Genomic DNA, 24,277 nt, shown 5'->3' with positions numbered 1-24,277 from the left:
TCAAACTCACGCAGAATGACAGGACAGGGTATACCATGACACCATCTTTTAATCTGGAATAAGGACTGTTGTAGGGAGAATTGTTAAAAATTGAAAAGAGGGGTTAATAAGGCAGGCTCGCACTTGTTCTTAGAATGATTTATCCAWCTACTTCTGTTTCTATATTTTTAAATAAGTTCTGTGATATCAATTAATGCATTTTGTGCACAATRCAACCAGAGAGACAGGTTTTGCCTTACATTATGTTTCTGTTGCCTTAGAAAACATCAAACAATTCTATTTTGTTGGAGGATGTTCATGATAGATACGCAAAATATGTTTGCAAATGCAAAATCCCAGACATCTGAATGGGTAGCTGTATTTGTATGARATGGCCATTCACAGAAGTCACACATAGGATGGGACAAAGGGTTGCCTGTAGTGTCGTAGGAGAGCTCAGTGAATGCAATTGTTATGCATGGATGTTCCTGCTAGGATCCTCTCTTGGTTTGAAAGACAGGTGTTTGCCAATGAAGGCAGGGAACCCCCTTGGAGTGGTGGATATGAYCCCCCTTCCCTTCAAATTATTATAGCTTTGAAATCATGGGCTTTCAGGCAAGATATGGGTAAAAGGGAATAATGGTTTTTACTAATATTTATAACAAGGTGAAACAAGTAACAACAACAATAGCAACCAACCCAGCCACAAACCCAATGACAGCCTCACACAGACACACCCTCCCCGTTGGTGCAGTTCCAGTCCCAGCCGGCAGGGGCGCTGTTGGCTCCTGGCCGGGCAGGGCGGGTGCGATGATTCCCCGGCGGCTGCAGGGGGCGCTGTGGGGCGGGTCCCGGCTGGTTCAGATCTCCCAGTGGCCAATGGTGGACACAAAAATGGCAGAGATGGATGGAGAAAAGTTCCTCTGCAAACTCACAGCGGAAAATGCTGATCTCGGTGCTCCTCTGGACAGCAAGAAAACCTCAGAACGGCCAGATGAGCAAAGAGATGAGCAGAATCCTGCGGCTGCAAGATGGGATGCAGCAGTACTCGACCACTGCAGCTGGAATACCAGGGGTCCCCAGCAAGGCACAGGGGCAAAAGATCACAATGCAGCAAACAGGAACCAATGACCAGAGATGCTGGGCTCTGCAGAAAGCAGCAGGCGAGTTCTCCCCCGTAGGCAGCAGGTCAACCGTCCTCCCCTGAGCCAAGCAGGGCAGGAAGTGAAGCTACCCCACCCCCCCCCACACACACACCCTCCCCGAGTCCCAAACTCCCTTGAGAACTTCCCTCTCTCCAAAGAGAGGGAAAAAATAACCAAAACCAACTGCTAGGGAGGAGAAGTGCTTAGGGAGACTAAGCACTCGGTGGGGCTAGGTTCYTTTGTCTTCACCAATTGCCCAGCCATCAAAAGGATGACCTGGCAATCAGTGTATCCCAGCAACAARATGGGAAAGAAAAATTTCTCAAGAAAGGAGAAACCTTAACCCACAACACATCCTTGGTAGGACTTTCGTCCTCAGAAAGCTGGGCCAAGGTCCTGAGTAATCATATACAAAACAGCAGTTGGAATTTAGAGGAAATAGTGAGGCAGAGATCACTTAGCCATCTCCACTCCTCCCCACAGGCTGATTGTATTTGCAGAATGGAGAAACTGGACTAGTAAGATGAATGTCACAAAAAAGCGTTCGGAAGTTAGAGGGTGCTGAGGAAGTAAACTTAAAGCTTTCACTGAAATGTTAGTGGTAAAGTTCCMGCTTTTAACTTGCATCCCAAGAGTTAAACATTTCTCTAAAAGAGATTTTAGACAAAACTCTTTTGACAGTGAGCCAAAACGCTTGATACACAAATTAAAAACCTCTCTATTAATGTCAGACTTGTCTGTGAGCTAGTAATTTTCAAAAACCTTTTCAAATGTCACTTAAATATATCTAGCATTAGGCAAGCATTCTCATCCAGTTCCTCCTGTGATGTGAACTTAGTTTTGGCTTTACCCTAAAGCAGGGTCCTAGGAGGATAGAGCAGTGAAGTGCTCTAGGTAAGTGTTGCTGTTCCACAGCATTGTCTCTCTCCTCTCAAATTTCCATTAACTTGCATCTTCCTGATATGCAATTCCCTTCAAGACTTTCACCTTCCAATTTATTCTGGAAAATACCTCCCTTGTCCTCAAGCCGACATTTCTTTTGGAGGGCATATTTTATGTCACAGCATTTCCTCTTAATGTGGATTTCCAGCATGTAAGAAAAGTGTTTTATGATTCGGGTTTGAAAACTTGTAAATKGAGAGACTCTTAGGAAAATATCTTTTGGAAGGTAATGGGATAAAAGGAGAGGTAGGGAAAAGAGGTAGAAGCACTTTCTGGATACAATGTTTTCCTAGGTTTTGTTTTCTGTGAGTGCTGGGAAGCAAGCTGGCTTTTATAAGCAGTGTTGTGACCTGGATTACCAGAATGGATTAGGCTTTGCTGTTCTGTGGTGTTACACTTGATGAAACACTGCATGGGAAAGTCATGGAGCAGGTGGACAGTGGTGCTAATCCTTCTTGCCATWATGGTTTGTATGACACTGAGTATGTAAAAAGCAGATGAGCAGGTAGTAGAGAGTAAGAAATGCCTCATTTCCTCTGGTTTAAGATAGAGCTTTAATCCAAAAGGCTGCTTCACACATGTTTTTTTCCAGTCTTTTGAAATTTTCACATGCCTGAGATAATTTCTGCGTTGGTGACAGTGAATTGCTTTGCCCTCATTGATGCAGGAGTGTGAGTAATCTGCTGGGGAGCCATATGGTTCACATTTATTTTAATGTGTCTTTGACATCAGGAGAATAGCTGAGACAGCAGAAGAAAGTGCTTATGTCTTGGAGTTCAGCCAGAACTGAGATCATTTAAGTTTTGTAATCAAAGAACYATCAGTTTTCTGGGTAAAAAATGTTAGAAAAACATGATTGGCTTAACATGTCATTCCTGTCAGGATTATATAAAATTAGGAAGCAGGTTTTGTATTTGATGGATGAATATAGCTTCAGTGGATGCTCTTAGGTGGAGGTTTGGATTCTGTTTCAGCCACTAAACATGCAGAAGGAAGTGCTGTGTCTTCCACAGGTTTCACCACCTCTGCTTCCCAGCTTGGAAAATGCARATGTTGAAAGGCTGATGTTGAACAGTGCTGCTGCATAGAGCCTTGTACATATGAGAGAGCAAGTCAGGAAAGCTTTGTGTCAGTCTGTCAGTGAGTTAATGCTGTTGCTTGCCTATTTCATCAGTTATAATTTATTCATATACAAATGAAACTTGGGTAATGCTTTTAAGGATACATTGGATTGCTGGTGGAAGTACAGATTTTCCCCCTTGGAAAATTTCAGTCATGGGATTTGGGAGTTGGATGGGGCCAATGATGACATCTGTTACCAAGATACAAGAAATAAATGATGACTAAGTATGATTAAACTTGAATTTTGCAAATGTAGAAAGAGTTGGGGGTTTGTATCTTCTGATTTTTTACAGATTCACAAATACATGAAAAATGGCTATTTTCAGGGGTAAGTGAAGAAACTACAGCTTGAGGTGAAGTTTCAGGCACCAGAAGTGACTGTAGAACTTGATGCCAGCGGTGGGAGGAGGCAGAGCTGGGGATGGTGGCTGCAGGTGGTGCCCACCAGTGTCTTCCCTCTCCACCTCTCAGGGCTGGGGGCTTTCCAGCCGGGCTGGGGGCTGTGGATGAGACAGGCAAAGAGGTGAACAGTTCAGCCTGATCTGCACAGGTCAGTCGGAGTCTCCACTCCTATCTCTCCACTCYTTTGAAAATATCTTTGTATGGGGCAGGGAGAGATAAAAAGGGCATCTGAGAGGTTGGGAGACCTGCTGATTCATAGCTTTGAATAAGCTGTGAAAAAGGGTCATAATTCTTCAGTCTCCCAGTAATACATAACAGTGACGTTTTTTGTTTACAATACGGAAGTGAAAAAAATCTTATTGTTATGAGACTTGGTAGGAATAAGGTGATGGCAGCCATCTGGTTTCCTCCATGTAACTACAGCACAAAAGAGACAGTCACTGACTACAGTGTTCTAGCTACATTAAAATAAATTACAAAAATATTGATGCTGATATGTTAAAAAATAGTGTATTGCTCTTTCTTCACCCTTGTCTGTTCCTAGAGGAGTGCATTCCTCTAGAGTATGTTTAAACTTTTCTACCATATAAATTGCTTCATTGTCTTTTATTGACTGTTGATAAACTAAAGCCTTTCTGTAGTTTCTAACTTCATGTAGCTTGAATGGCTTTCATTTTTCTTACCTTTTTCATTGAGTAATCTTGTTCCAAATGCACRAAGTATTTACTCACTTGCTGTGTTTGGTGACAGAATTCCAGCACAGCTCAGTGTTTTGTGCCAGGAAATTTTATATTCAAGCCAGTACTTGTGATATTCACCCTTCTCCCATTAGTTGTCTTTGGGTTGGAGATTTGTGTGACGTAGCAGCCTAAGTGAGAGGGAACAGCAGCAAGGGAAGCTAAATTGGAGAACAGTTTTCTTTTTTAGGCTGTGGTTATTTCTGTGATAACTGTATTATTTTTTTTTACATTGATACTTTCTTCAATTTTGACTTTAAAGTTTTATTTTTATAGTATCTTTGAAAAAGTAATTAGTGTGGTCTCCTGTTTCATACAGTACATACTGTGTCTCAAAATACATTTAATACACTTGATCAGGTCCCTMGGAACTGAAACAAATCTGGGAAAGAGTGTTTTTGGTAAACCATCTTGTGCACCATTAATATTAACCACTGGGAGATAAAAACTGTACTTTTTGGTAGATAAAATGTTATCACTTTAAATTGCAACCATTTTAATAATAATATTAATAAAATTTRTATTTCTTGATGTTTGTGTACAGCCGTAACAATAAATCACTGTAATCTCAGTTTCTCTGCTTTTGCATAATCAAATGCAATCCTGTAAACTTTGCAGTTCCTGCCAGATCTGTTCTTGCAAACAACATTCGCAAAAATATTAATATAACTTAACTCCTTCCTGACAGTAGCATACAGGACATGACAGTGGAGTTCTTCACAGGGCCTCAGCTCTGCCCTTTAATGAGCTCTATCAGAAGATAGGATGTGTTCCGGAAAAGTAATCCCTTATATTCTGAGTGCTCTGAGTATTATATGAATGTTTAATTATACAGATTGTCATATAATTTGTCTGACTCTGAACTTTAATGTTAATAAATAACATCAAAAACTTTATTGGCATTTGCAACAAATGCATGTCCGCTCTCACGTTGGCCTCAATACCCATCTTCAATCTAGTGCTGAATTTACAGTGCTAGTGATGGTGCAGTTACAGTATGTCGACATTTTAATCAAGTTCAGCTTAATTCTATTTTGACACAGTTTTAATCAGTGATATAAATGAAAAAAATGCTACAAACAATGCTATGGCATTGAGAATTCAATTACTGAAACTGRTAAGAACTATAAAAAAGTTGAAGACATGGATTAGTAAGTTCTTTAAGACAGTCCATGATATCTGCAGTCTTGCTGAGAATCTGCTGRCTGAACTTTTAGGCATAAATATATAGCAGTGCATGAAATACATGTTCTTAATTTTGATGGCATACATATGGGCAAAAATCCACATAGTGTAAAAGCTCATTCATGGAATCTAGTTTTTATCATAGGTTACGTTCTTTTTTTTTCATCTGGGAGTAACTGGCTGGCAGACTTTCCTGCCTGGCTTCATTTAGCTATTATTATTAGTTYAGAGTGTGAATAAAACTTAAGGGTCATTTATTTATGTTTAGCCATTAGTATGAAAGGAGTATCCCTACCATAAAGAGATTGACAGTTGAAAAAAACGGAGGTGCTTTTATTGCTGTATTTGTCATTCCTGCGAGTAAAGCAACCCTGTCAGGAGCTCCGCAGCTAAGATCCAAATCAGATTACTGTCAACACAGACCTTGTRGCATAGATATTCAGCTTTACAGATGAAGAATCAAAGGTTTGTGTGATTCTCTAACTTGTGAGATTTACAGGTGCAATTACCTTTGATTTCTTCATGAAACATATATATAAATATTTTCAARAACAGCCTTCCTTTTCTTTCCTTGAGTATTTTATAACAGTTTTATTTCTCATTTCATTTGTGACTGGTTCATTTATTTGGTGAAAAAGCTGCCTGCCGTTCAGTAGCTGCCAGTATGTATCCTGAAATAGAGGCATCATCCAGTTGAGATCCAAATAACATTGATGCTGTTATATCAGAGATTGGATACACCCAGAATTTTTTAGATACCTCCTTCAGCAGAAACAAGGTTTTTTAAATGTGCACTTCCTTATGTATTAGAGTGTATCAGCAATCCAAGTTCTGTTTTAGAAGTATTTGCTTTTATATTATATTTTGTCTCAGTATGAAAATTACCCCATCTTCCAAATGCTAACAAATCAGTTTTATTAAAGGTAGTTTTGTTTTGAAACTATGGTATATATGAAAAAGAACAGCATATTAAAACTATGTTTAATATCATGAAAAATTGACACATCCCTATCATCTAGGCTCTGCTAATGAAATAACCCTCTTCCCTCACTAAATGCTTCCTATAAAAGTTTTTGACAAGTTCTGTTGATATGAGGTTTGCTTCAACTTGAGTGTAAGATAAACATGCCTAATGTAACAGAATTTGTCTTTTGATTCCCCCTTTGTGTATCCTACACCTGTTTTTGGTAACACATTTGACTTGGAGTGTTTAAGTAACAGGACCTGATCTTATTTGTCTGTTTTATATTTGTAATCCAACATACCTAGAGCAGGTCTGAAATGCATACTATTCATATAGCAAACCATACTTTGAGCTGCTYATAAGTATTTAGGAAAAGTAGTCCTTTCAGGGTTTCAGTGAGCCACACAGAGTTCTATGGTAATGTCAGTAGGATGCACTGTCTGTAATTTGGATACAGGGCTTTATTTTCTAATACACTTGGTTTTCACAGAATTTGATAGATGATATGAGTCCTTGACAGTATTACTTTATGTAGAAGTTTTTGGATTTACATTTGTGGTGATTAACATTTCACAACATCATATTAGTAATAGAGATGAAACTATGTTTTACCTGTGACAATAAACCAGGCCTGTTACGAAACCAGACCTGAAGGCCAAGAGCATCCCATCTCTAGAAACAGTGGGATTCTAGATTATCAGTGTACATCATGTTGTTCTTGCTCCTTTTTTAGAATGGTTCCAAGCCATTTTAGAGTGGTCAGCCACCCTTYAAATCATTTTACTGCCTGAATTTTGTCAGTGAGGTCTCTCATTCATAGCTGCACACACCTGCAGTTGTTGCCTGTAAACTGCAAAGAAATGACAAAACAACCTGTTGCTGTTTTGCAACAAATTAAATAAATTGGACTGCTCATCTTAACAATCACGGAGTGTCTCTTTCTCTAATGTTTGTGTGCCTTTTTTTGATTTCCTCTAAAGGCTTGCAGCTATTATCAGTGACAAACAAAAGATCAGTATCATGAGAAGGAGCTGCTAAGTGTCTGTCGAACCAAAAGAAGAATAGTTAACAGATACAATTTGGCATTTGTTTTTAAACAAGTTTCATATGTTACTGCATATGTGTATTAAAAAACCTGAGCAGGTTTTAAAAAAAAGCAGGTATGAGTGGAATCACAAATGATTCAGAAAATACTACCTTTAATTTTTTGTCAGAATTGTACACATTAGATATACACACACACATACTCAGTGGATGGCAGCAGAAAGAAGAATGAAGGTAAAGAAAAACAAATTGGTTCTGACTGCTAATCAGCATTATTCTTGTACCATTCAGTGGTGATGATGGTATGAATTTCTGAGACAGTATGAAACTCTAAAAATATTGCTTTTATAGTTCTTCCAACATTAATTTATCACAAATTAGATTATAGCAGATACTAGTCTTTTCTGTCAGTGTAACCCAGTGCCAATCTTGTTTTGTTGGCAGGGGTTGCAAAATGTGCAAGTCAGTGGATCATCATCTGTGTGGTGACACTTGTGAAAGAGGTTCCTTTTGCTAGGATTTGGTTGCTTCCTTTCTAAAAGCATAAAATATTTTTATGATGTAATGGGAAAGAAAAGCTTTCCTGGCCCAGTGTTTGTGTTCTGAAGTAGACAGTCGTGTTCACGACCTTAACAGTTTGTAGTGGCTTCTAGGTTTGCTTACATGGTAAATATTTCCAATGTTACCTTCTCATTTAGACTGCAAACCTTGAAATGCAGTGTTTGTGTAGTCAGTATTGTCTCTTGTGTGGTTCCCCTTGCCTTAAKGTGCTGCTGTCTGACTGCAGGTTATCATTCACACTGAAATCTGCCTCTCTTCCAGCGTCTTCAATCCTGAAGAGAGAGAAGCGGAAGAGAACAAAAAATGTCCATTTCAACTGTGTTACTGTGTATTACTTCACGAGAAGGCAAGGCTTCACCAGTGTTCCCAGCCAGGGAGGGAGCACACTGGGAATGTCRACTCGCCACAACAGCGTGCGCCAATACACACTGGGAGAGTTTGCCATGGAGCAGGAGAGGCTTCACCGAGAGATGTTGAGAGAGCATCTAAGGGAGGAAAAGCTCAATTCTCTAAAGTTAAAGGTAAAAATTGTCTAAGATATTGATCCCTGCCTTAATTTAAATGAGCACTGTAGAGCTATATGGGCCCAAGGTATGTGTGTGTTAAACAAAACCATCTTCTTTCTATGAGCTCCATTTTCAATTGAAATGGGTGTTTTCCTGGGTTTTTTAAATTTTACTGAAGGTGAATTTTCGTTTGATAATACCAGATGCTCTTGTAGCTGTCATTGCTGTGTACTCCAGTATGCATTTGATAATTCTTGATAATCTTCCTCCCTCCGTAGTTACCCAGTTACTTTTTTGAGAAATGTTAGAATCTTTCATTTTATTAATTAATTTATTCTTTGTGTGGCAAAACTAAGGGAAAAGAAAATTAGAGGAGACAACAAGGAAATCATCCAGGAAAGGAGTCAGGAGCTAAGATGTTTTGAAATGGCAAACTGCTGGATGCATGTGGCATTCAGCATATGACTGGAGTCCAGTCCTTAATGCTCTACTGTAGCAAAGCAGTTAGGATTTGCAGGAGGAGGAATGGAAATACCTGACAGGAAGTGGTGTTGTAGGTGCCTTTGTGTGCTGAACAGTTACAGCATTCACCTCATGGGKGAGAGTTCTAAAAGTTAATTTTTATTAAACAGTAATTGAATGAAATASTAAAAGAATTATAGAAAAAGGGATTAGAATTCGTCTCCCTCCACAATTTCATATTTAGATGAAGTAACCGGGTTCTGTAAGGAGTGGTTTGAGCCTTGCGTATATAAAACTAGAGGAATCAGATTTCTTAGGTAGGTCATTCCCCTATTATATATTTAAAAAATCAAAGAAATATAAATACACTGTACTTAGTTTTACTTTGATAACGTAAAATGAGAAAACCCAACAAAGGGTACCATTCTTGATTGGAATATTCCGGCCAAGTTGTGTGTATGGTGGTRTATTAGATTCAGGCAGCTAATTCAAGATGCATTTAACCCCTGTGTAGATTTACCTCTGTAGAATGTACAGAAAAAAGGATGACTTCTGTTACTTTTCCTACTTTACTGAATTAATACACTGAAATACCTGGTGTAAATAATCTGCCCATCGTCTCAGGGCCAGGTAGAACTGATTTTAGGGAGCTATTGTCCCTTTTTTTACCAGTCAGTGTAACATGAAATGCATAATGGAAAACGGAGTAAGAAAACAATCTGAAGGAAGTTTGAGTGGACACTTTGAAAATGCCTGTGTTTAAGATGAAGAAAGAGCTCGAAGTGTATGCACATAGATGGATTTGAATGTTGAGGGATAACAGACATGGTAAACTAAACATTAAATTCAATGAAGGCACTAAACTCTGAAGGCTGCAGTAGGAAGAAAGTTTGAGAATACATTAAAAGGAGAAACGGTAGTGAGGATGTGGAAATAGCACAATACCTCTGCATGAACTAAATGCGGCGCTGAATTGCTAAGAAGGGACGATGGCTGATCTCACGAGTTTTCTTTGTGGAGTGTAATGTGTACACACAACTTAAACTGTGTGTAAGGACTACCAGTCATGACTCTGAGACTCTTCTTCAAAGGGAAGAGTATTGCTTTCAGCCTGACCTTGCAAGTCAGGAATAATTAGTTGTTTGTTGGGTTTATTCTATGAAAATACAGTTTTTCTTACTTAGTTGATTTAAGCACAAAACTGTGATTGCCAAAAAGAGTAAGCTGTCAGTAGGAGTTCATCATCAAGTACTTCAGTAATGCCATAAATGACAGATACAATCCAAAAGACTGAAAAGGATGGACTGTCAATATAAATGAAAGTAAATGAAGTAGTATAAAATGAAGTAGTTGGGAATAGAATAAAAGCAGAAATAGTGGAAGGGTTAAGATTCAAGACTGCTTTCATACACATCAGAAACATAGCAAGGTGGAGATGACACAGTAGCACAAAAATGAGGACTTTTACAGTGATACTTGTGTCATGGTTTTGCTTGGTCCAATTTTTGGTGGTGGGGGATGGGGATCAAGAAGACCACAAAGATGGCTGCTGTGAGAAGTCCTAGGGGTGTCTCCGTCTTCTTCTTCTCCAGCAAAGRGAGGCCTGCCCCCCTCCCGTGTTTCAGAGCCAACCCATCATTGGTTCTGAGGTTGATGGACAGGCTGACCATCAGGCCTGGGCCAATTACACAGGATAGTTACACCTCTGTGATGACGTACTTTGTAGTATTTAAGAAAGAATTCATAACAAGATAGCTGCGGCCGCCATGTTTAGGTTAATTGATAGCATGTAGTTTTAGTATCTTGCACTGGAAAAAAACAGAGCAGGAGGGTGAGGAGATGTAAGAAGAAAAATGGAGACACCCTCAAGATCACAGAACAGTAAGGAGAAGCTGTGCCCTTGCTGTGGTTCTCGGACAAGCTGGAGGAGATAAGTTGTTCTTGAAAAAGACCTTTTTCCATCATATTGAGAGAGACCTGTATAGAGAAGTAAAGCGACCTTGCTGTGAGAGAAAAAACCCTGGCCTTTTGAGGATCTGACTGTTTTTGATTATATTATGAAGCCAAGAAATAGAGAAGAAGTTTGCTCCCCCCACGAAGTTTTTATGTAGAAGAAGCTGTGTTTTGTGTTCTGCCAGGAGGTTTGTGATAATCGGACTCACGTCGCTGAAAAGAAACAACATGGGCTTTGAAGGACATTTCTTTCCTTTTCTCCTGCGAGGTAAAGAAGTTCCTTTCTGCTATTAGCAGTTTTATACTGACTGTTTCTCAGAAAAGGACACATCCCACAGCTGGAGCTGTATCCTACAACGCTTGGACAACAGCTGAGTGTTTTGATCTGTGTTAGACTTTCATTCTCCTGCYCCYCTGTGTGTGAGGGACAACATGGGAGGGGTGGAGATGGGGGGACTTGGAAGAAGAGATGAGTCCCTGGGAAAGTGTACCAGGTGTCTTAAAATGTCCATTTTATTTTTTTCTTCTCTTTGTAAATATCCCTATCTTTGTTTTTTCACCCAGTGCCATTCTTAGTAGTGTGTAGTAATAAATCTATCTTGCAAACTTAAGTTATGCAGCCTGTCTGACTATTTGTGGAGTACATAGGTATCTTTCTTCCAATTATGTTTATCTCAAAGCCATAAATATTTCGTGTTAATTGGGTTTTCGCTCTCCCTTCTCCCTCTCYGGTGGGGGGGAAAGGAGGGAACGTCGTGGGCACAGTTCAAACCACGACATACTTGTTAAATGWCTGAAGATTTAAATGCACAAGAAACAGGTTATGGTACTTAAGACTTCAGTGCTTTATCTGTATTTAAAACTTGYGCCTAAAGATTTTTTTGGGAAAACAAGCCAAGGTGAAACTTCCTTCAAGTAAATAAGGCATAGAATACCAAGAATTCCAGTGTCTGCTTCTGATGAAATTGTTAATGCAAATGGGACTTGAGACTTCACTAGTATATAAATATCAAATTGCTACACCATATATTCTTCAAAAATGTATGAGAGCAGGTGCTCTCTTATGTGAATCAGCAGCCTCATCAGCTGAGAACATCATATYGAGCAGGGTGAACATTGTGAATTTGTTTGTTTGTTTTCCCATTTTAAGCAAAATTATTTCATAGAACAATTAAAAAAGATGTATGATATGACAGAATCACATAACTTCAGTTGCATCATACTTGCTATGGAGAATGATGCTCAATCTGAGTAAACTGAGATTAAAAAGAATAAATTTTTTATAGTGAATGTCATTGTCTCTCTGAGCTTTAACTTTTGATGTTCTTTTGATTCTCAAGCAATTTCCTGTGCAGATTTTTTCTAGACCCTGTAMTTGTGTTTTCTGGCAGATACAACGAGGGAGCGCCACTTTCCTTCAGAGCAGTAATTTTTTTTTTCTCCTTGAATATTTTCACCCTTTTCTRTATGGGATGAATTACAGGAATATGGTACAGAAGTGTGCTATGTTAGGAATGTGCCACTGAAAGTTTTGCTCATGGCCATTTAATTTTGAAACAGTTTTTGAAAGGTTTAAGAGCTAGAGTGTACACAGGTAATAATAAAATGCCAAGATATTTGTTTCTACAGGGGCTCAAAAATTCATATTCCTAGGAAAAGGTCACAAATCCTCTTCAAACTTTTCTCAGGAGTCTCCACAAGAGGTTAACAACTTACTTCCTTTTTTTTCTAAGTGCATTCATTTGTTAGCTACCTAAGAATACTCTGGACTGATTAGTGAAGTACTGCAACATAGGAAAACACAAAGCTAAGTGGGTTCTTTTCAGGACCAAAGAGAGCTAGAAAGAAGTTCAGAAAAGCCAAATGCATCAACAGTGTGAAACACAGTGGAAATAAAAAGGGAATCATAGAATCACTTAGGTCAGTATTAAAAAAAGTATTTATATGGTAAATGTGAAAGAAATGCCTGGTCACCCTATCTGTGATGATTTACTGGAACTTTCTGGCAGTCATGCATTGTTTTTATGTACAGCTTTGCACATTGTTAATGCATTTTGAATATTGACATTGACACAATTCGATCTATGACGTAACATACACGTGAAYGTAGTTTAAAGACTTCATTAATTGTTCTGTGCAACAGATGACAAAGAATGGTACGGTGGAATCTGAAGAAGCCAATACACTGACTCTGGATGACATTTCTGATGATGATATTGATCTYGACAACACTGAAGTAGATGAGTACTTCTTTCTCCAACCCCTGCCTACAAAAAAGCGGAGGGCACTGCTGCGAGCTTCTGGAGTGAAGAAGATCGATGTGGAAGAAAAACACGAGCTGCGAGCCATCCGCCTGTCCAGAGAGGATTGTGGCTGTGACTGCCGTGTGTTCTGTGACCCAGAAACTTGCACCTGCAGTCTTGCAGGCATAAAATGTCAGGTAAATGTCTACCTTATTGTTGTTATTTAATTATCTGGGGGAGGGGGAAGCTGTGTGTCCATGCACATTCGTGTACTTTCTGTTGTTGAAGTTACAACTGTTGGAAATTAAGTATTAGGCAATAACACTTGTGGATCTCCAACCAATTTTTTAAGGTCCCATTTTTAAGAGTATATAGTGGGCAATCAATGCAATCAATCTCCTATTGCATCTTTATTTGTATTATGATTTTAGGCACATACATGGTTTAGGGTAATTTTTTTTTGTTCTTACAAGAGTATTCTGCTCCTCATACTCCTTTTTGGTCTTTATCTAAATAGGCAGAGGCAGACAACAGATGAATGAGCAGCCTGCAGATTTCAGAAGGGATATTACCTTTTATTTTAGAGACAATTAACAGGCACTCCAGTTGTGAATTACARTCCAAAATTCATGAGAAACAATAAATGACATTCTGTGGTACTATCCTTAACATGCATGATACTTAAAATCTATGCATGATAAATTTGCTCGTAGGCAGTGAAAAGGTATCTGCTAATGTAGCAGGTAAGTCTTCCCTTTTCAGACCTAGGAAGTATTTAATATTGTACATTTACATAGTGTCAGCTGTACGTGTCCCAAAATGTCCCCTAAAAGATGTTTCTACTAGTTCTGCTGAGTTGCTGTTGTGCAGCTGAGTTTTCTTGCTGAATGCATTTTTCATCATCTCATAAATCCAAGCTAAACTTTTTTTCCTATTTTAAATAATATATTCTCTTTGCTGTTCTTGCTTTCATCTCCGCATGTGGGGAAGATGTAATGGATTGTGTTATGTTGTTCTCCTCTGCATATTTGATGTTCAGGTGTTACAGTGTAGATGAAAAGTCACAGACCTTAGGCTGTCTGATCAAACTTGCTAATACATGGATTGTCACATTTTCAAAAATTTAAGGTGAATATTATTAGATGTAGAAGTTCTATGCCCAGTCTGTTGAGTTTACAGTATTGCATCTAGAATTGACTGGATTACCTTTTAAAATGTACTTGAGTTTTTGTTCTTGTTTTCGGTGATCAGTTCTCCCCATTGGTAGCTTTATAAAGGTTTCTGGTTTATTATTAGTTTTGTTTCAATAGGTGTCTAGTATCTGTGGATTTTATCAAATTTTTAGATGCTTTCTGGTAATGTTTTTGCCTGGATTTGAGCACAAAATGAAGTAAAGCTGTAGCTGATTGAGAAATTGAAAAGCTGCCTATTTTTTGTTCCCCTGTGTAATACTTTTACCTATGGAACAGAATAATTTTTTTGTACTCTGCAATACTGGAGCATGTCCAGGTYCCTTACTGTTCTCTCAGTACAGCTAATTTCCAGGGCTGACTCCCTGAATTATTGTTAGCTTTTACTGGTCTTACAAGCATTTCTCAAGGTGAATCCCACATCACCATTTTGTTTCTTTAGGGTGAGAAATTTCTCTTATGAGCATATTTCTCTTATGCTTCCTATTGTTAATCTGTATTCTCTTTTTTAAAAGGTGGATCGTATGTCTTTCCCATGCGGTTGCACTAAAGAAGGGTGTAGCAATACAGCAGGTAGAATCGAATTTAACCCTATCCGTGTACGAACTCACTTTTTGCACACAATAATGAAACTTGAATTGGAGAAAAATAGAGAGCAGCAAGTTCCAGCACTCAATGGCTGCCACACTGAGATCAGTGCACACAGTAGTTCCATGAGTCCAGGACCCCATCCAGTTGAATATTCAATTGCAGAAAATTTTGAGATTGAAACTGAACCCCCGGCTGCAGTTATGCATTCTCAGTCAGCCGAGGACTTGGACTGCCCGGGGGAAGAGGAGGAAGAGGAAGATGGGAGTAGCTTTTGTAGTGGAGTTACAGATTCTAGTACACAGAGTTTAGCCCCTAGTGAATCAGATGATGATGAAGAGGAAGAGGAAGATGAGGAGGAAGATGAGGAGGAAGAAAAAGCAGATGATTTTGTAGAAAGCATGAGCTCCCATGCTGATATGGTGCCTCTTCCTTCTGTCCTTTGCTACTCTGATGGAGCTGCTGTGCATGAAAACCACTCTAAAAATGCCTCATACTATACTAACTCCTCAACTCTGTATTACCAAATAGAGAACCACGTTGCTGGCACTGCTAACCAGATCGGTGAGACTTACTCAGAAAGGGATGCTGTCAAGAATGGTAGTCTTTCTCTGGTGCCTTACAACATGACTTCAGAACAATTTGTTGACTATACACGGCAATCAGAGGCAACTTTTAGCAGCCCTCATTACCCTTCTGCAAACCCCTCAGTGATTGTTTGCTGCTCATCTTCTGAAGGGGATGGCGCTGCTCCCTGTAACAGTTTATACGCTGAGCATAGGCCGAGTCACCCGCCAGTGGAATTTCACTCATACTTGAAAGGTCCTTCTCAAGATGGCTTTGTTTCAGCTTTGAATGGCGACAGTCGTGTACAAGAGCACCCTGCTGAGAATTCACTAAACCTCCCAGAAAAGAGCAGACTGCACGAAGAGTGCATCAAATCACCAGTGGTAGAGACGGTACCTGTTTAATATTAAAATTATTCTAGGACTGACTTCCTGTGTTAAAATTCACTCCCACTGATTTTCTTAGAAACTTACTTTTTTAAGAGGTAGACAGCACTTGGACTATAGTCWATGTTCCAGATACATTTTGTTTTCTCAAGCTACACTGGCAGTGGTATTGCACAAAACCAGTTCATGTAAAGATTTAAATTCAAATAATTAAACCTTTTTTTATAAAAATAAATATGTGTAAGTAAAAAACATACCCAACATCTTTCAAAGTAGCCTACCTATGAACATGTGTGAAACCTGCCAAGCTATTTGAATTAAAGCTTCGTGTTTTTGACTATCGGGCCTGTGCAAGATTGTTAAAAATGATACTTTGAAATAATCATGTTTAGAGTCCTAATTTTCAACATATCTGAAAAGGTGGTTAAGTTTAATGTAAAAGTAACTACTGTACAAAAAAAAGTTTTAATTGTTCTGTACTCTATGTATTTTATTTATGGTAGTTTAAGATTCATGTTTTGATAAAAATGAACRGCATGTTCATTTGAGCAGATGATCCATAGCTAGTTACAAAGAGCATGTCCGCTTTTCATCTGGAGTACCTTGTATTCTTCCTTATTTTTCCTTAATACCATTTCTGATAAATCATCTTGAAACACATTTTTAGAAGTGTACTGTTTTCTCTTTTACTGTTCTTGACAAACACAAGAGTCAGAAAGGGGCATTTACATCTTCTAGAMTAGAGAAAGGTAGACAATCCTCCATTTAAAACTTAAATCAGTGGCATTCCAGAACTAATACCCCTCCCCAAAGAAAAACGATCTTGTATATAATGGCAAAGCCGTAGCTTAAGCTCGCACAGCACCTTTAGCCCAACCACCGTTCAGAKACTTACGCACTTTAGTGCCATTTTGCAGTACTGTACGAACTGCGGGAACCTCTYTGGAGAAATGCCATAGCTCCAAACTCTGAGGCAATGTAAGATCTTAAAATTCCTTGTAACAAAACCTGTATGTTTTTCCCAAGCCAGTTTATGAATATGTCAGTATTCAGTTTATAAAAGTAGAGCCTTACAGATCAAAGTTTAAATAAAGCTTGGAAAAAAAATGTGCAAGTGTCTAGATTGCCTAAATTTTTATGTAATACAAAACTGGCTTTTGTGGACTTCTGATTTTATGTCAAATCTAGTATCATTTGGTCTTACTAAGAMACAGTACACTCAGTAAGGAAAAATAACTTCAGAAATTTTGTATCTGCAAAAGTCTGCAAGCAAAAGAACATGTGCATCATATGGATATCCTTTACCTTGTGCTCCACTTGTTTTTAAATGAAATGGGAATKAACCTTTATTAAGCAACTTTGCTTTTATCTAGAGAAGGAGACATAGGAACAGCTTTTCTCTGCACTGGTAATTCTGCACTGCCTTATTTTGATTTCAGAATCTGTTTCAACATTTTTATTCTTCTAATATCGAAATTTCATTTATTRTACATCAAGTAGATGAAATGTAGGCCTGTCTTGTTTGTCAAAATAAGGATCAAATCTTAGTTTTTATCTGTGTCAAATCTAGATGGTTAACAGTGTGCATGTAAACACAGTGTAAATTTTAACTCTGTAACAGTGACTCTTCTGGTTAGAAGCTCTTTAAAACATGATGTACAGTAGTCCAGTAGAAAAACTGCTGATGTAAAATATGCTTTTCAAAAAAAAGAGCTAACTTAATTGTTTTTATATGAAATCTGGGCAAAGTGATTTCTCATATTTATGCTAAATTAGCAAAATATTTTTACTCCATGTAGTAGCTGGAAAGGTTTTTTATTTACTTGTTTCCACAAGAAGTCCTACATGTTTTATATGAACTGCATTGAAAAGTCTAGTTCTCTAGGGATTGGATTCCAAACTKGCAACATATTCCATCTCCTGGGAAAGCGCACTCCTGTTGGTTCTCTGGCTCAGCAATTCCATAGGCTCTGTTCCTCGTAGTCACAGCCCACTCTAGTCTCTTTCTCTAAGGCTGAGTAGCCAGGTAAGTGCCTGTATTCACAAATGCCATACAGCAAATACCCTTGATTTGTAAAGAGAAAATGCTAGTCCTTAAAGTTCTGCACTTAAGAAGAAATTTTTCTGTTTGAGATGTTCTAAGGGCAAATGTAACAAGTCTCTGTGTATATAGGGTCTTGCTTTAACAGCGGGCTTACATTAGGACTCTCCCTCAACACCAGCACCAAAAGCACAAGTATCTTCTGCTTGAGCTGGGACAGGAGATGAGGATCAGTAGCAGCTCTTTAACCTCAGACTGTGTTGGAGAACCACACACACTTTACTGGGGTATTTCTCTCAGGGGAAAGTTAAATGAAATCTTTTGCTTTGTTATTCATGCCCTTACTGAGCAATAAGAAATTATTKTCTTGGCCCCTATGCTTTCACGTGAAAAATATCTTTAATAATATCACCAAGCACAGTATAAATCTCAGCCAGCTTTAAATGCTGAGGTGATGGTTATTTACTTTTTCATTGGCACAGAATTCTGATCCCAGTCCTCCTCAATATTAGCGTCTAWAAAACCTTTTGAGTATTTGGATGTGTATGTTCATGCCATTGGAGCATCAGGGATGAATACAGCCAAATTCTCTAAAGCCTGCAGCACAGGATAACAAGCAGTGCCTCGTAAGAGAGGTAKAGAGAGCAGGGTCTGTGTAAAGCATTTGTGTTACACTGTTTGGCCATGTTTGAAGTAGTTTATTCCTGGGAGTCAAAAAGTAAAATGTACAGAATAAAGATTTAAGTTGAAAACATGTTCCTAATTTGCTATGTGGTGATAATGTAGCTAACAATGCTTTTCTTTTGATGCAATGTGATGTTTGTGATCAAGATGTGATCTCAGGAAACAAAGTAAACAAATCTTCATTAGTTCTTGCAGCAAGCTATAAAGTCAAGTGTGCTTATTGACATGGAGAGTTCAATTCATGTAGAGTGCTGGTAGCTATTATTAATAATACCAACAAGCCTTCTCACAGAGAGAAACTCATACTGAGGAAAAACCCTAGCAACCTCTCTTTTCTTCAATAACAGCTAAACCTGTTGCCCAGCCAAAACCATGTCAGCAAATAACAAAAAGCTAAAACCTTTTCTAGCATGTGTAAGTTGACTAGAGTGAAGAAAAAAAAAACGAACCAAAAACCATTTGAAACCCTGACCAAAACAGGTGGGTTAATTTAACTGAAATCTAGAGTGGGATGTRGGAATCATATGGGAGTCAGATAACCCATCACTTGCTTAGACTTTGATGTTTTGTTTACAACAAAACATACTCTTCRTTTAAGGAAAAGCAAGCTTAAATCAGGGTATGGAAAATATTTTAGTGTTATTTTATGGGCTGGTATATAATAATACATGTTGTGTCCCATTTCCCATCTGGTTCATATTCATGTTGGTAACCAGTCCTTTCATTTTGAGGAGGCTGTTTCTGTGTGRTAAAAGTATTCTGTTACTAAATGATACCCAGCAGTTTTTGCTTCTGTGTCAACACAGTCTATTTGTGAAAACACCTAATTTACTGGTAGTCTCTATCAGCTTTATTTCCAAGATACCTGGCTACTGATAAACACTCCTAAGAAGCCAGGTATATATTGTGATTATATTGCACGGTTCAGAAAAATGAGTCATAACAAAAGCATTTCCCTCTCTTGAAATAAATCCAAATTTTCACATGGACCATCACTGGGACAGCACCTAAAAGCAGATGCCTTTTTGCCTGTAAGGTGAACTTCACTTCTCTTGGAAAAAGTGCAGTTAAATATATACAAAACTTTAATTTATATTAGACATGAAATGAAGAACTTTGTTGGCACAATTACAGCAATTTCAATTGTTGCTTAAGAGCTAGAATCCATGTCCTGTGAAACGTCCTCAAAATTAGAAGCTGGAAGTTCCTAATAGTTTCCAGTATTCTTTGTTGAGTTGTATGTCACTTAGATCAGAAATTCTACATTTATAAAGATTTACTACTTTTCATTTACATAAATTCCTGCTAGTGAATCATATCTGGAACTGACATTTATTTATTTAAAGACATTTGTTCCACTCTGTAGTAACTGTCACTTGCTATAGATCAKGTTCAGCTGCTCCCCTGCTGTGTTAACAGTGGATCCTGCCTTCGGTCCACGTGCTGCAGGAATCCTGTGTAGTGTTGATGGTGCTGTTTCTCCTAAGATTGCTGACTGATCCCGGTGCAGATCCAGTTTCTAACCTGMTCGGGGTGTTTTATTTCAGGAAATGTGCTAACAAATGGATCGTGTTGCTTTCCCTGCTTCCCAGGGAGTACCTTCACAAACACAGATACTTTGTTAAAGCTCGGATGTATTTGTGTGCAAAACAGAGGTGTATGTTTTTTATTAGGTCAGGTGTTCTGACAGATAGAAATGTGATACACTGGATGGAGAGTACTGGGCTCAGACAGAGGACACTTCGGTTCTGTTTGCTTTGCCTTTGTCCTGTTGTGTCATTGCATCTCTGTGCTCTGGTTTGTAATGTACTTGGCGATACTCTGATAAAACAATTCTATCAAACAGGCAAAATACCATTTTATTCCTCTTGTTTTGGCATTATAACTAAATTTTTGTACTGTAGACTATGCCACTTTGCAAATGAAGCCCAGTCCAGCTCAGAARTGACCAGAAATTTTTCACTAACATGAAACACAGCTAAAACAAGCTCTCTTGTCCTCCCACTGGATTGATAAATGAAGTTAAACAGTAAATTTCACAGTGAAAAATTAGAAAAAAAAAAGCTGTGTTGAGTATCCAGTATTAACCTTTCCGGTGCTTAACATTTGAACAGCAAGATTGTAGTTTGTCTGCAACACCATACTTGGCAGCAACAGGCAGACTTACTCCTCTGCATGTGGTCTTCTTCTGCCAGCAGAATTCTCTCAGTTGAATCTCCTTGTCTTGGCTTCTCCAGTGGCAGAGCAGGTGTCCTTACTCAAACATAAAGCAAGAGAGACCCATGGTACCTTTTAAAAGGTTAAATAAGGAACTCCACTGTTACAGCTCATGAGTTGCATAAACTGATGTTCCTTGTGCCAGTTCATTTCCTGAAACACTCAGGAGCAGAAGAGGATGATACGGAAAATCCTTAAGCATKCAGGGGTGTTACGCTTTCCCACTGAGACTAAAGAGTAATTCTGTCATCTGCTTTATTATGGTTGCAGGACATTTGATGTAAAATACTTTGAAAATCTAGAATTATCTCAGAGAATATATTCTATAGAATTTATTTCTAAAATACTAAAYCTGATTACTATTTTTTTAAAATGGTAGAAAGCTGTTATTTTCAAAAGAGAGTCTAGTTCACTTACGTGTTCCTTGGTATGAGAAATCTCAGCATTTGCCTTTTCAGTGTTTTGAGTTTTTTTAAATATTCTTAATTTTTCTATTCTCTGTAATCATTGTCCATGTGCAAAATATTGTCCATTTTTTCCAAGAAGTGTCAAATCTAAAGCACGAATATTGCAAATTGATGAAGAAGTGCAATGTRGTTTTAAAGATGTCTGAGTGAACACATGCTTGAGTTCTTCACAAATTCTTCCTCTTCACTGTCTCTTCCTTCTCCTGTCCAAGGCAGCTTTTAACTGTGTTATTAATAAATGTACCAGAGTAYTGGTTCCACTTAAGGAGGAAAGTTATAACAACCATGAGGACTTTCCTGCTACCCTAATGGCTGATACCAAGAATTTTACTTTTTGTATGAACGTCCAATTTATGAAACACCTGTTTTGCAGCCTTAGTATTCTCTTTCTCATTCCTTCCTTCCTTCCTGTTGGTGTTTGGGAGGTCTGATGTACAGTAAGACTTTTCATTAAAGTAGAGCACAAAGGCAACTCTTCTGGCCTTTGTGCTGTGAACAAGATCTTAAAAAGCCAGGTGGGATGGGGTTTTAAACAACATGATCCCGTGGGTGGCAGAGGCAGGAGGGGTGGGGATTAGGGGATCTTTAAAGCTCCTTCCAAACTAGACCATTCTGTGATTCAGAGAGTTAATGTATTGCCCTGTTGCTGTCTTTAGGGAGACACCCACCACTCAGAAGACCCCACTGACTGGAGAATTGTTTTCATGGTGCTCTGTGTTGCACCTTCTAAGCTGAGATCATAGTCCTTCATCCAAGGCTGGGAGGTAGAACAAAAAAAAAAAAGTCAAAGGGCAGATTTTGTGCATTATTTATGCAAGTATTTTAATCTGGATCTTMGCAATGACACCTCTGTTTCATAAATGAATGTCTAGTAGAATCAACTCAAAAGAAGTTTGTCTCTCATAGACATTTTTCTCTAACTTCATTTTTCCAATAAACCGTGACGATGGGATTAGCTTTTCTTGATAGGGAAAATGGTGGAAGATAAATATGCACATCATTTTTCTGTTAAAAGGATCAAGATAATCCTTCCGYTTCAAGCACTTGAGTGAGTTCAGGGAGGATAGAAAGGACTGTTCAGAGGAAAAGAAAGATGAAGGCAAGAGGCAGATTGATGAGGATTATTTTTCTTCTAAAGGGAAACAAAGTGTATTTAAAAACCCAAAAAAAACAGAAGGAAAAAAGGAAATTAAGATCTCTTCAGGGCAAGGGTGGAAAAGTATATGGACACTCACTACAAGCTTGCCCATGTTAGATCATAACATTGTTTGTATTATTTAATATATTGTAACCAAACATTAACTCAGTGGAAACAGGAAAGGACTTTTTTTTTGCAGACCAGACTTATACAGGTGGCCATTAAATAAAAGACTTATCCAAATGCATGGGGTAAAAAAACTAAAAAAGCAACACTGTAGAAGCATTACTGCCATGTCAGTTTTTGCCAATGGCAACGTCAAAACAAGTTCAATATAATTTTAGTTAACTCTGCTCCCAGGTACATATTCTCATATACCCAGTTTCTCAGCTAACAAGAGATGCTAAAAGCAAWGACAAAAATGTCCTTTTATCAGCATTTTATCTTGGGATTTTCAAGTGAGGTTTAGTACATTATGGCAGATAATTATTTTAGGTTTCCCCGTTATCTCAAACTTATATATATGTTCTTAAGAACGAAATTTTGGGTTAGATTGTGGATGAAGCCTTGCTGGGATAATGGGGGAATGACTATAAAGAACATTAAAGAACGTTTGTGAGTCTCAGATACAGATTCAGCACAAGTTTTTAGCTTCTTGAAAAGACCATGTGCACTGGCAGCTGGTTCTCTTAAAACCAGAAGCAAGCATGCTGGGATTTTTCTAACCACTTCACACAAATACCACAACTTCAGGTCTCAAATGCCCATGTAAACAAGGCTTAACAACTGGGCACTTCTTTCAATTGACTGATTGTAGGCACTTCTACGGAAATACGTCTGAAGTGTAGTTTGTGAAATATGTTTAAAAAGTGTTTGATGTAAAATAAGCGCTAGACATTTAACAGTGCAAAAATAGTCAAAATCTGTAGATTACAAAACTGTTCCTAAGATCCTCACCCTGTAATATTGTCTTAGTAAAGTTGATCTTTTAAGTTAAATTGCATTCTGGTGTAATAATATTTTACAAATAATAAAATCATTAATACAAATGTACTGCTTAATACTGTTAACATAAAACATGGCGGTTGTTTTGATTGTTTCAATCTACAACTGATAGAAATTTTGTAAAAAAACACAAACAGGAACAACACATTACCTTTTATATGTTTAAAGTGTTTTGTTTTAACAGGCTACATTAACATTCACACTGTCTAGTCCAACCCTGTCTTTTAGGAGGTTCATCTCTCTCTGTATACATACATACATACAAGACCCACAAGAATATAAAATTGTTTTTGAARTTTGTGTTGGCAAGTGGTAAATAGTACACCATGGCATAAACTCAAAGCACTTGAGTTGATGGTCTCTCAGACAGGTAATCCATTCAATTGTGGTGTAATTGCAGCCATTAGTTCAAAATTTGTACATTACTTCTAACTTTACTAATTTCTGAGAAAAGTAATTATGTTACATACTTAACATTTTCCATTACAGATCATCTTGCATACTAAAATCATGGAGGTCGCAACAGTTAAGCAAGAAATTWAAATGGACTGCTGCTTTTAAACTGTTCGAAGAAGCAAAGGGAAAGAATCTTAAAATCAGTACATGGAAATAAATTTAAGCTTCATGAACTACACATTTCTTTAATTTCCTTTTTTTGAACAAGTTGCAACATCAAAGATGCCAAAGGGTAATATAAGCTACAATAATAGTCAACAGAACTTAACCTAGATCTTATGTTGTAATAATTT

The 24,277-nt window shown here is 38.0% G+C and overlaps 1 protein-coding gene across 2 annotated transcripts in view; it reads left to right on the top strand.

The window, feature by feature from the left end:
- Window positions 1-24,054, top strand: part of CSRNP3 (cysteine and serine rich nuclear protein 3) — a 96,873-nt gene extending 72,819 nt beyond the window's left edge. For both annotated transcript variants that reach the window (XM_057371733.1, XM_057371734.1), the window contains 4 exons: window positions 8,343-8,602; window positions 13,146-13,442; window positions 14,951-18,002; window positions 24,018-24,054. In XM_057371733.1, coding sequence (XP_057227716.1) covers window positions 8,343-8,602; window positions 13,146-13,442; window positions 14,951-15,994 — 1,601 coding nt within the window. In that variant the 3' untranslated portion in view covers window positions 15,995-18,002; window positions 24,018-24,054. The remainder of the gene's footprint in view (window positions 1-8,342; window positions 8,603-13,145; window positions 13,443-14,950; window positions 18,003-24,017) is intronic.
- The last annotated feature ends 223 nt before the right edge of the window (window positions 24,055-24,277 follow it).

This window comes from Malurus melanocephalus, unplaced genomic scaffold, assembly GCF_030028575.1.
Source record: "Malurus melanocephalus ecotype Western Australia unplaced genomic scaffold, MMel_1.1 scaffold_155, whole genome shotgun sequence".
NCBI lineage: Eukaryota > Metazoa > Chordata > Aves > Passeriformes > Maluridae > Malurus > Malurus melanocephalus.
This window is presented reverse-complemented; position numbering and strand designations above follow the sequence as displayed.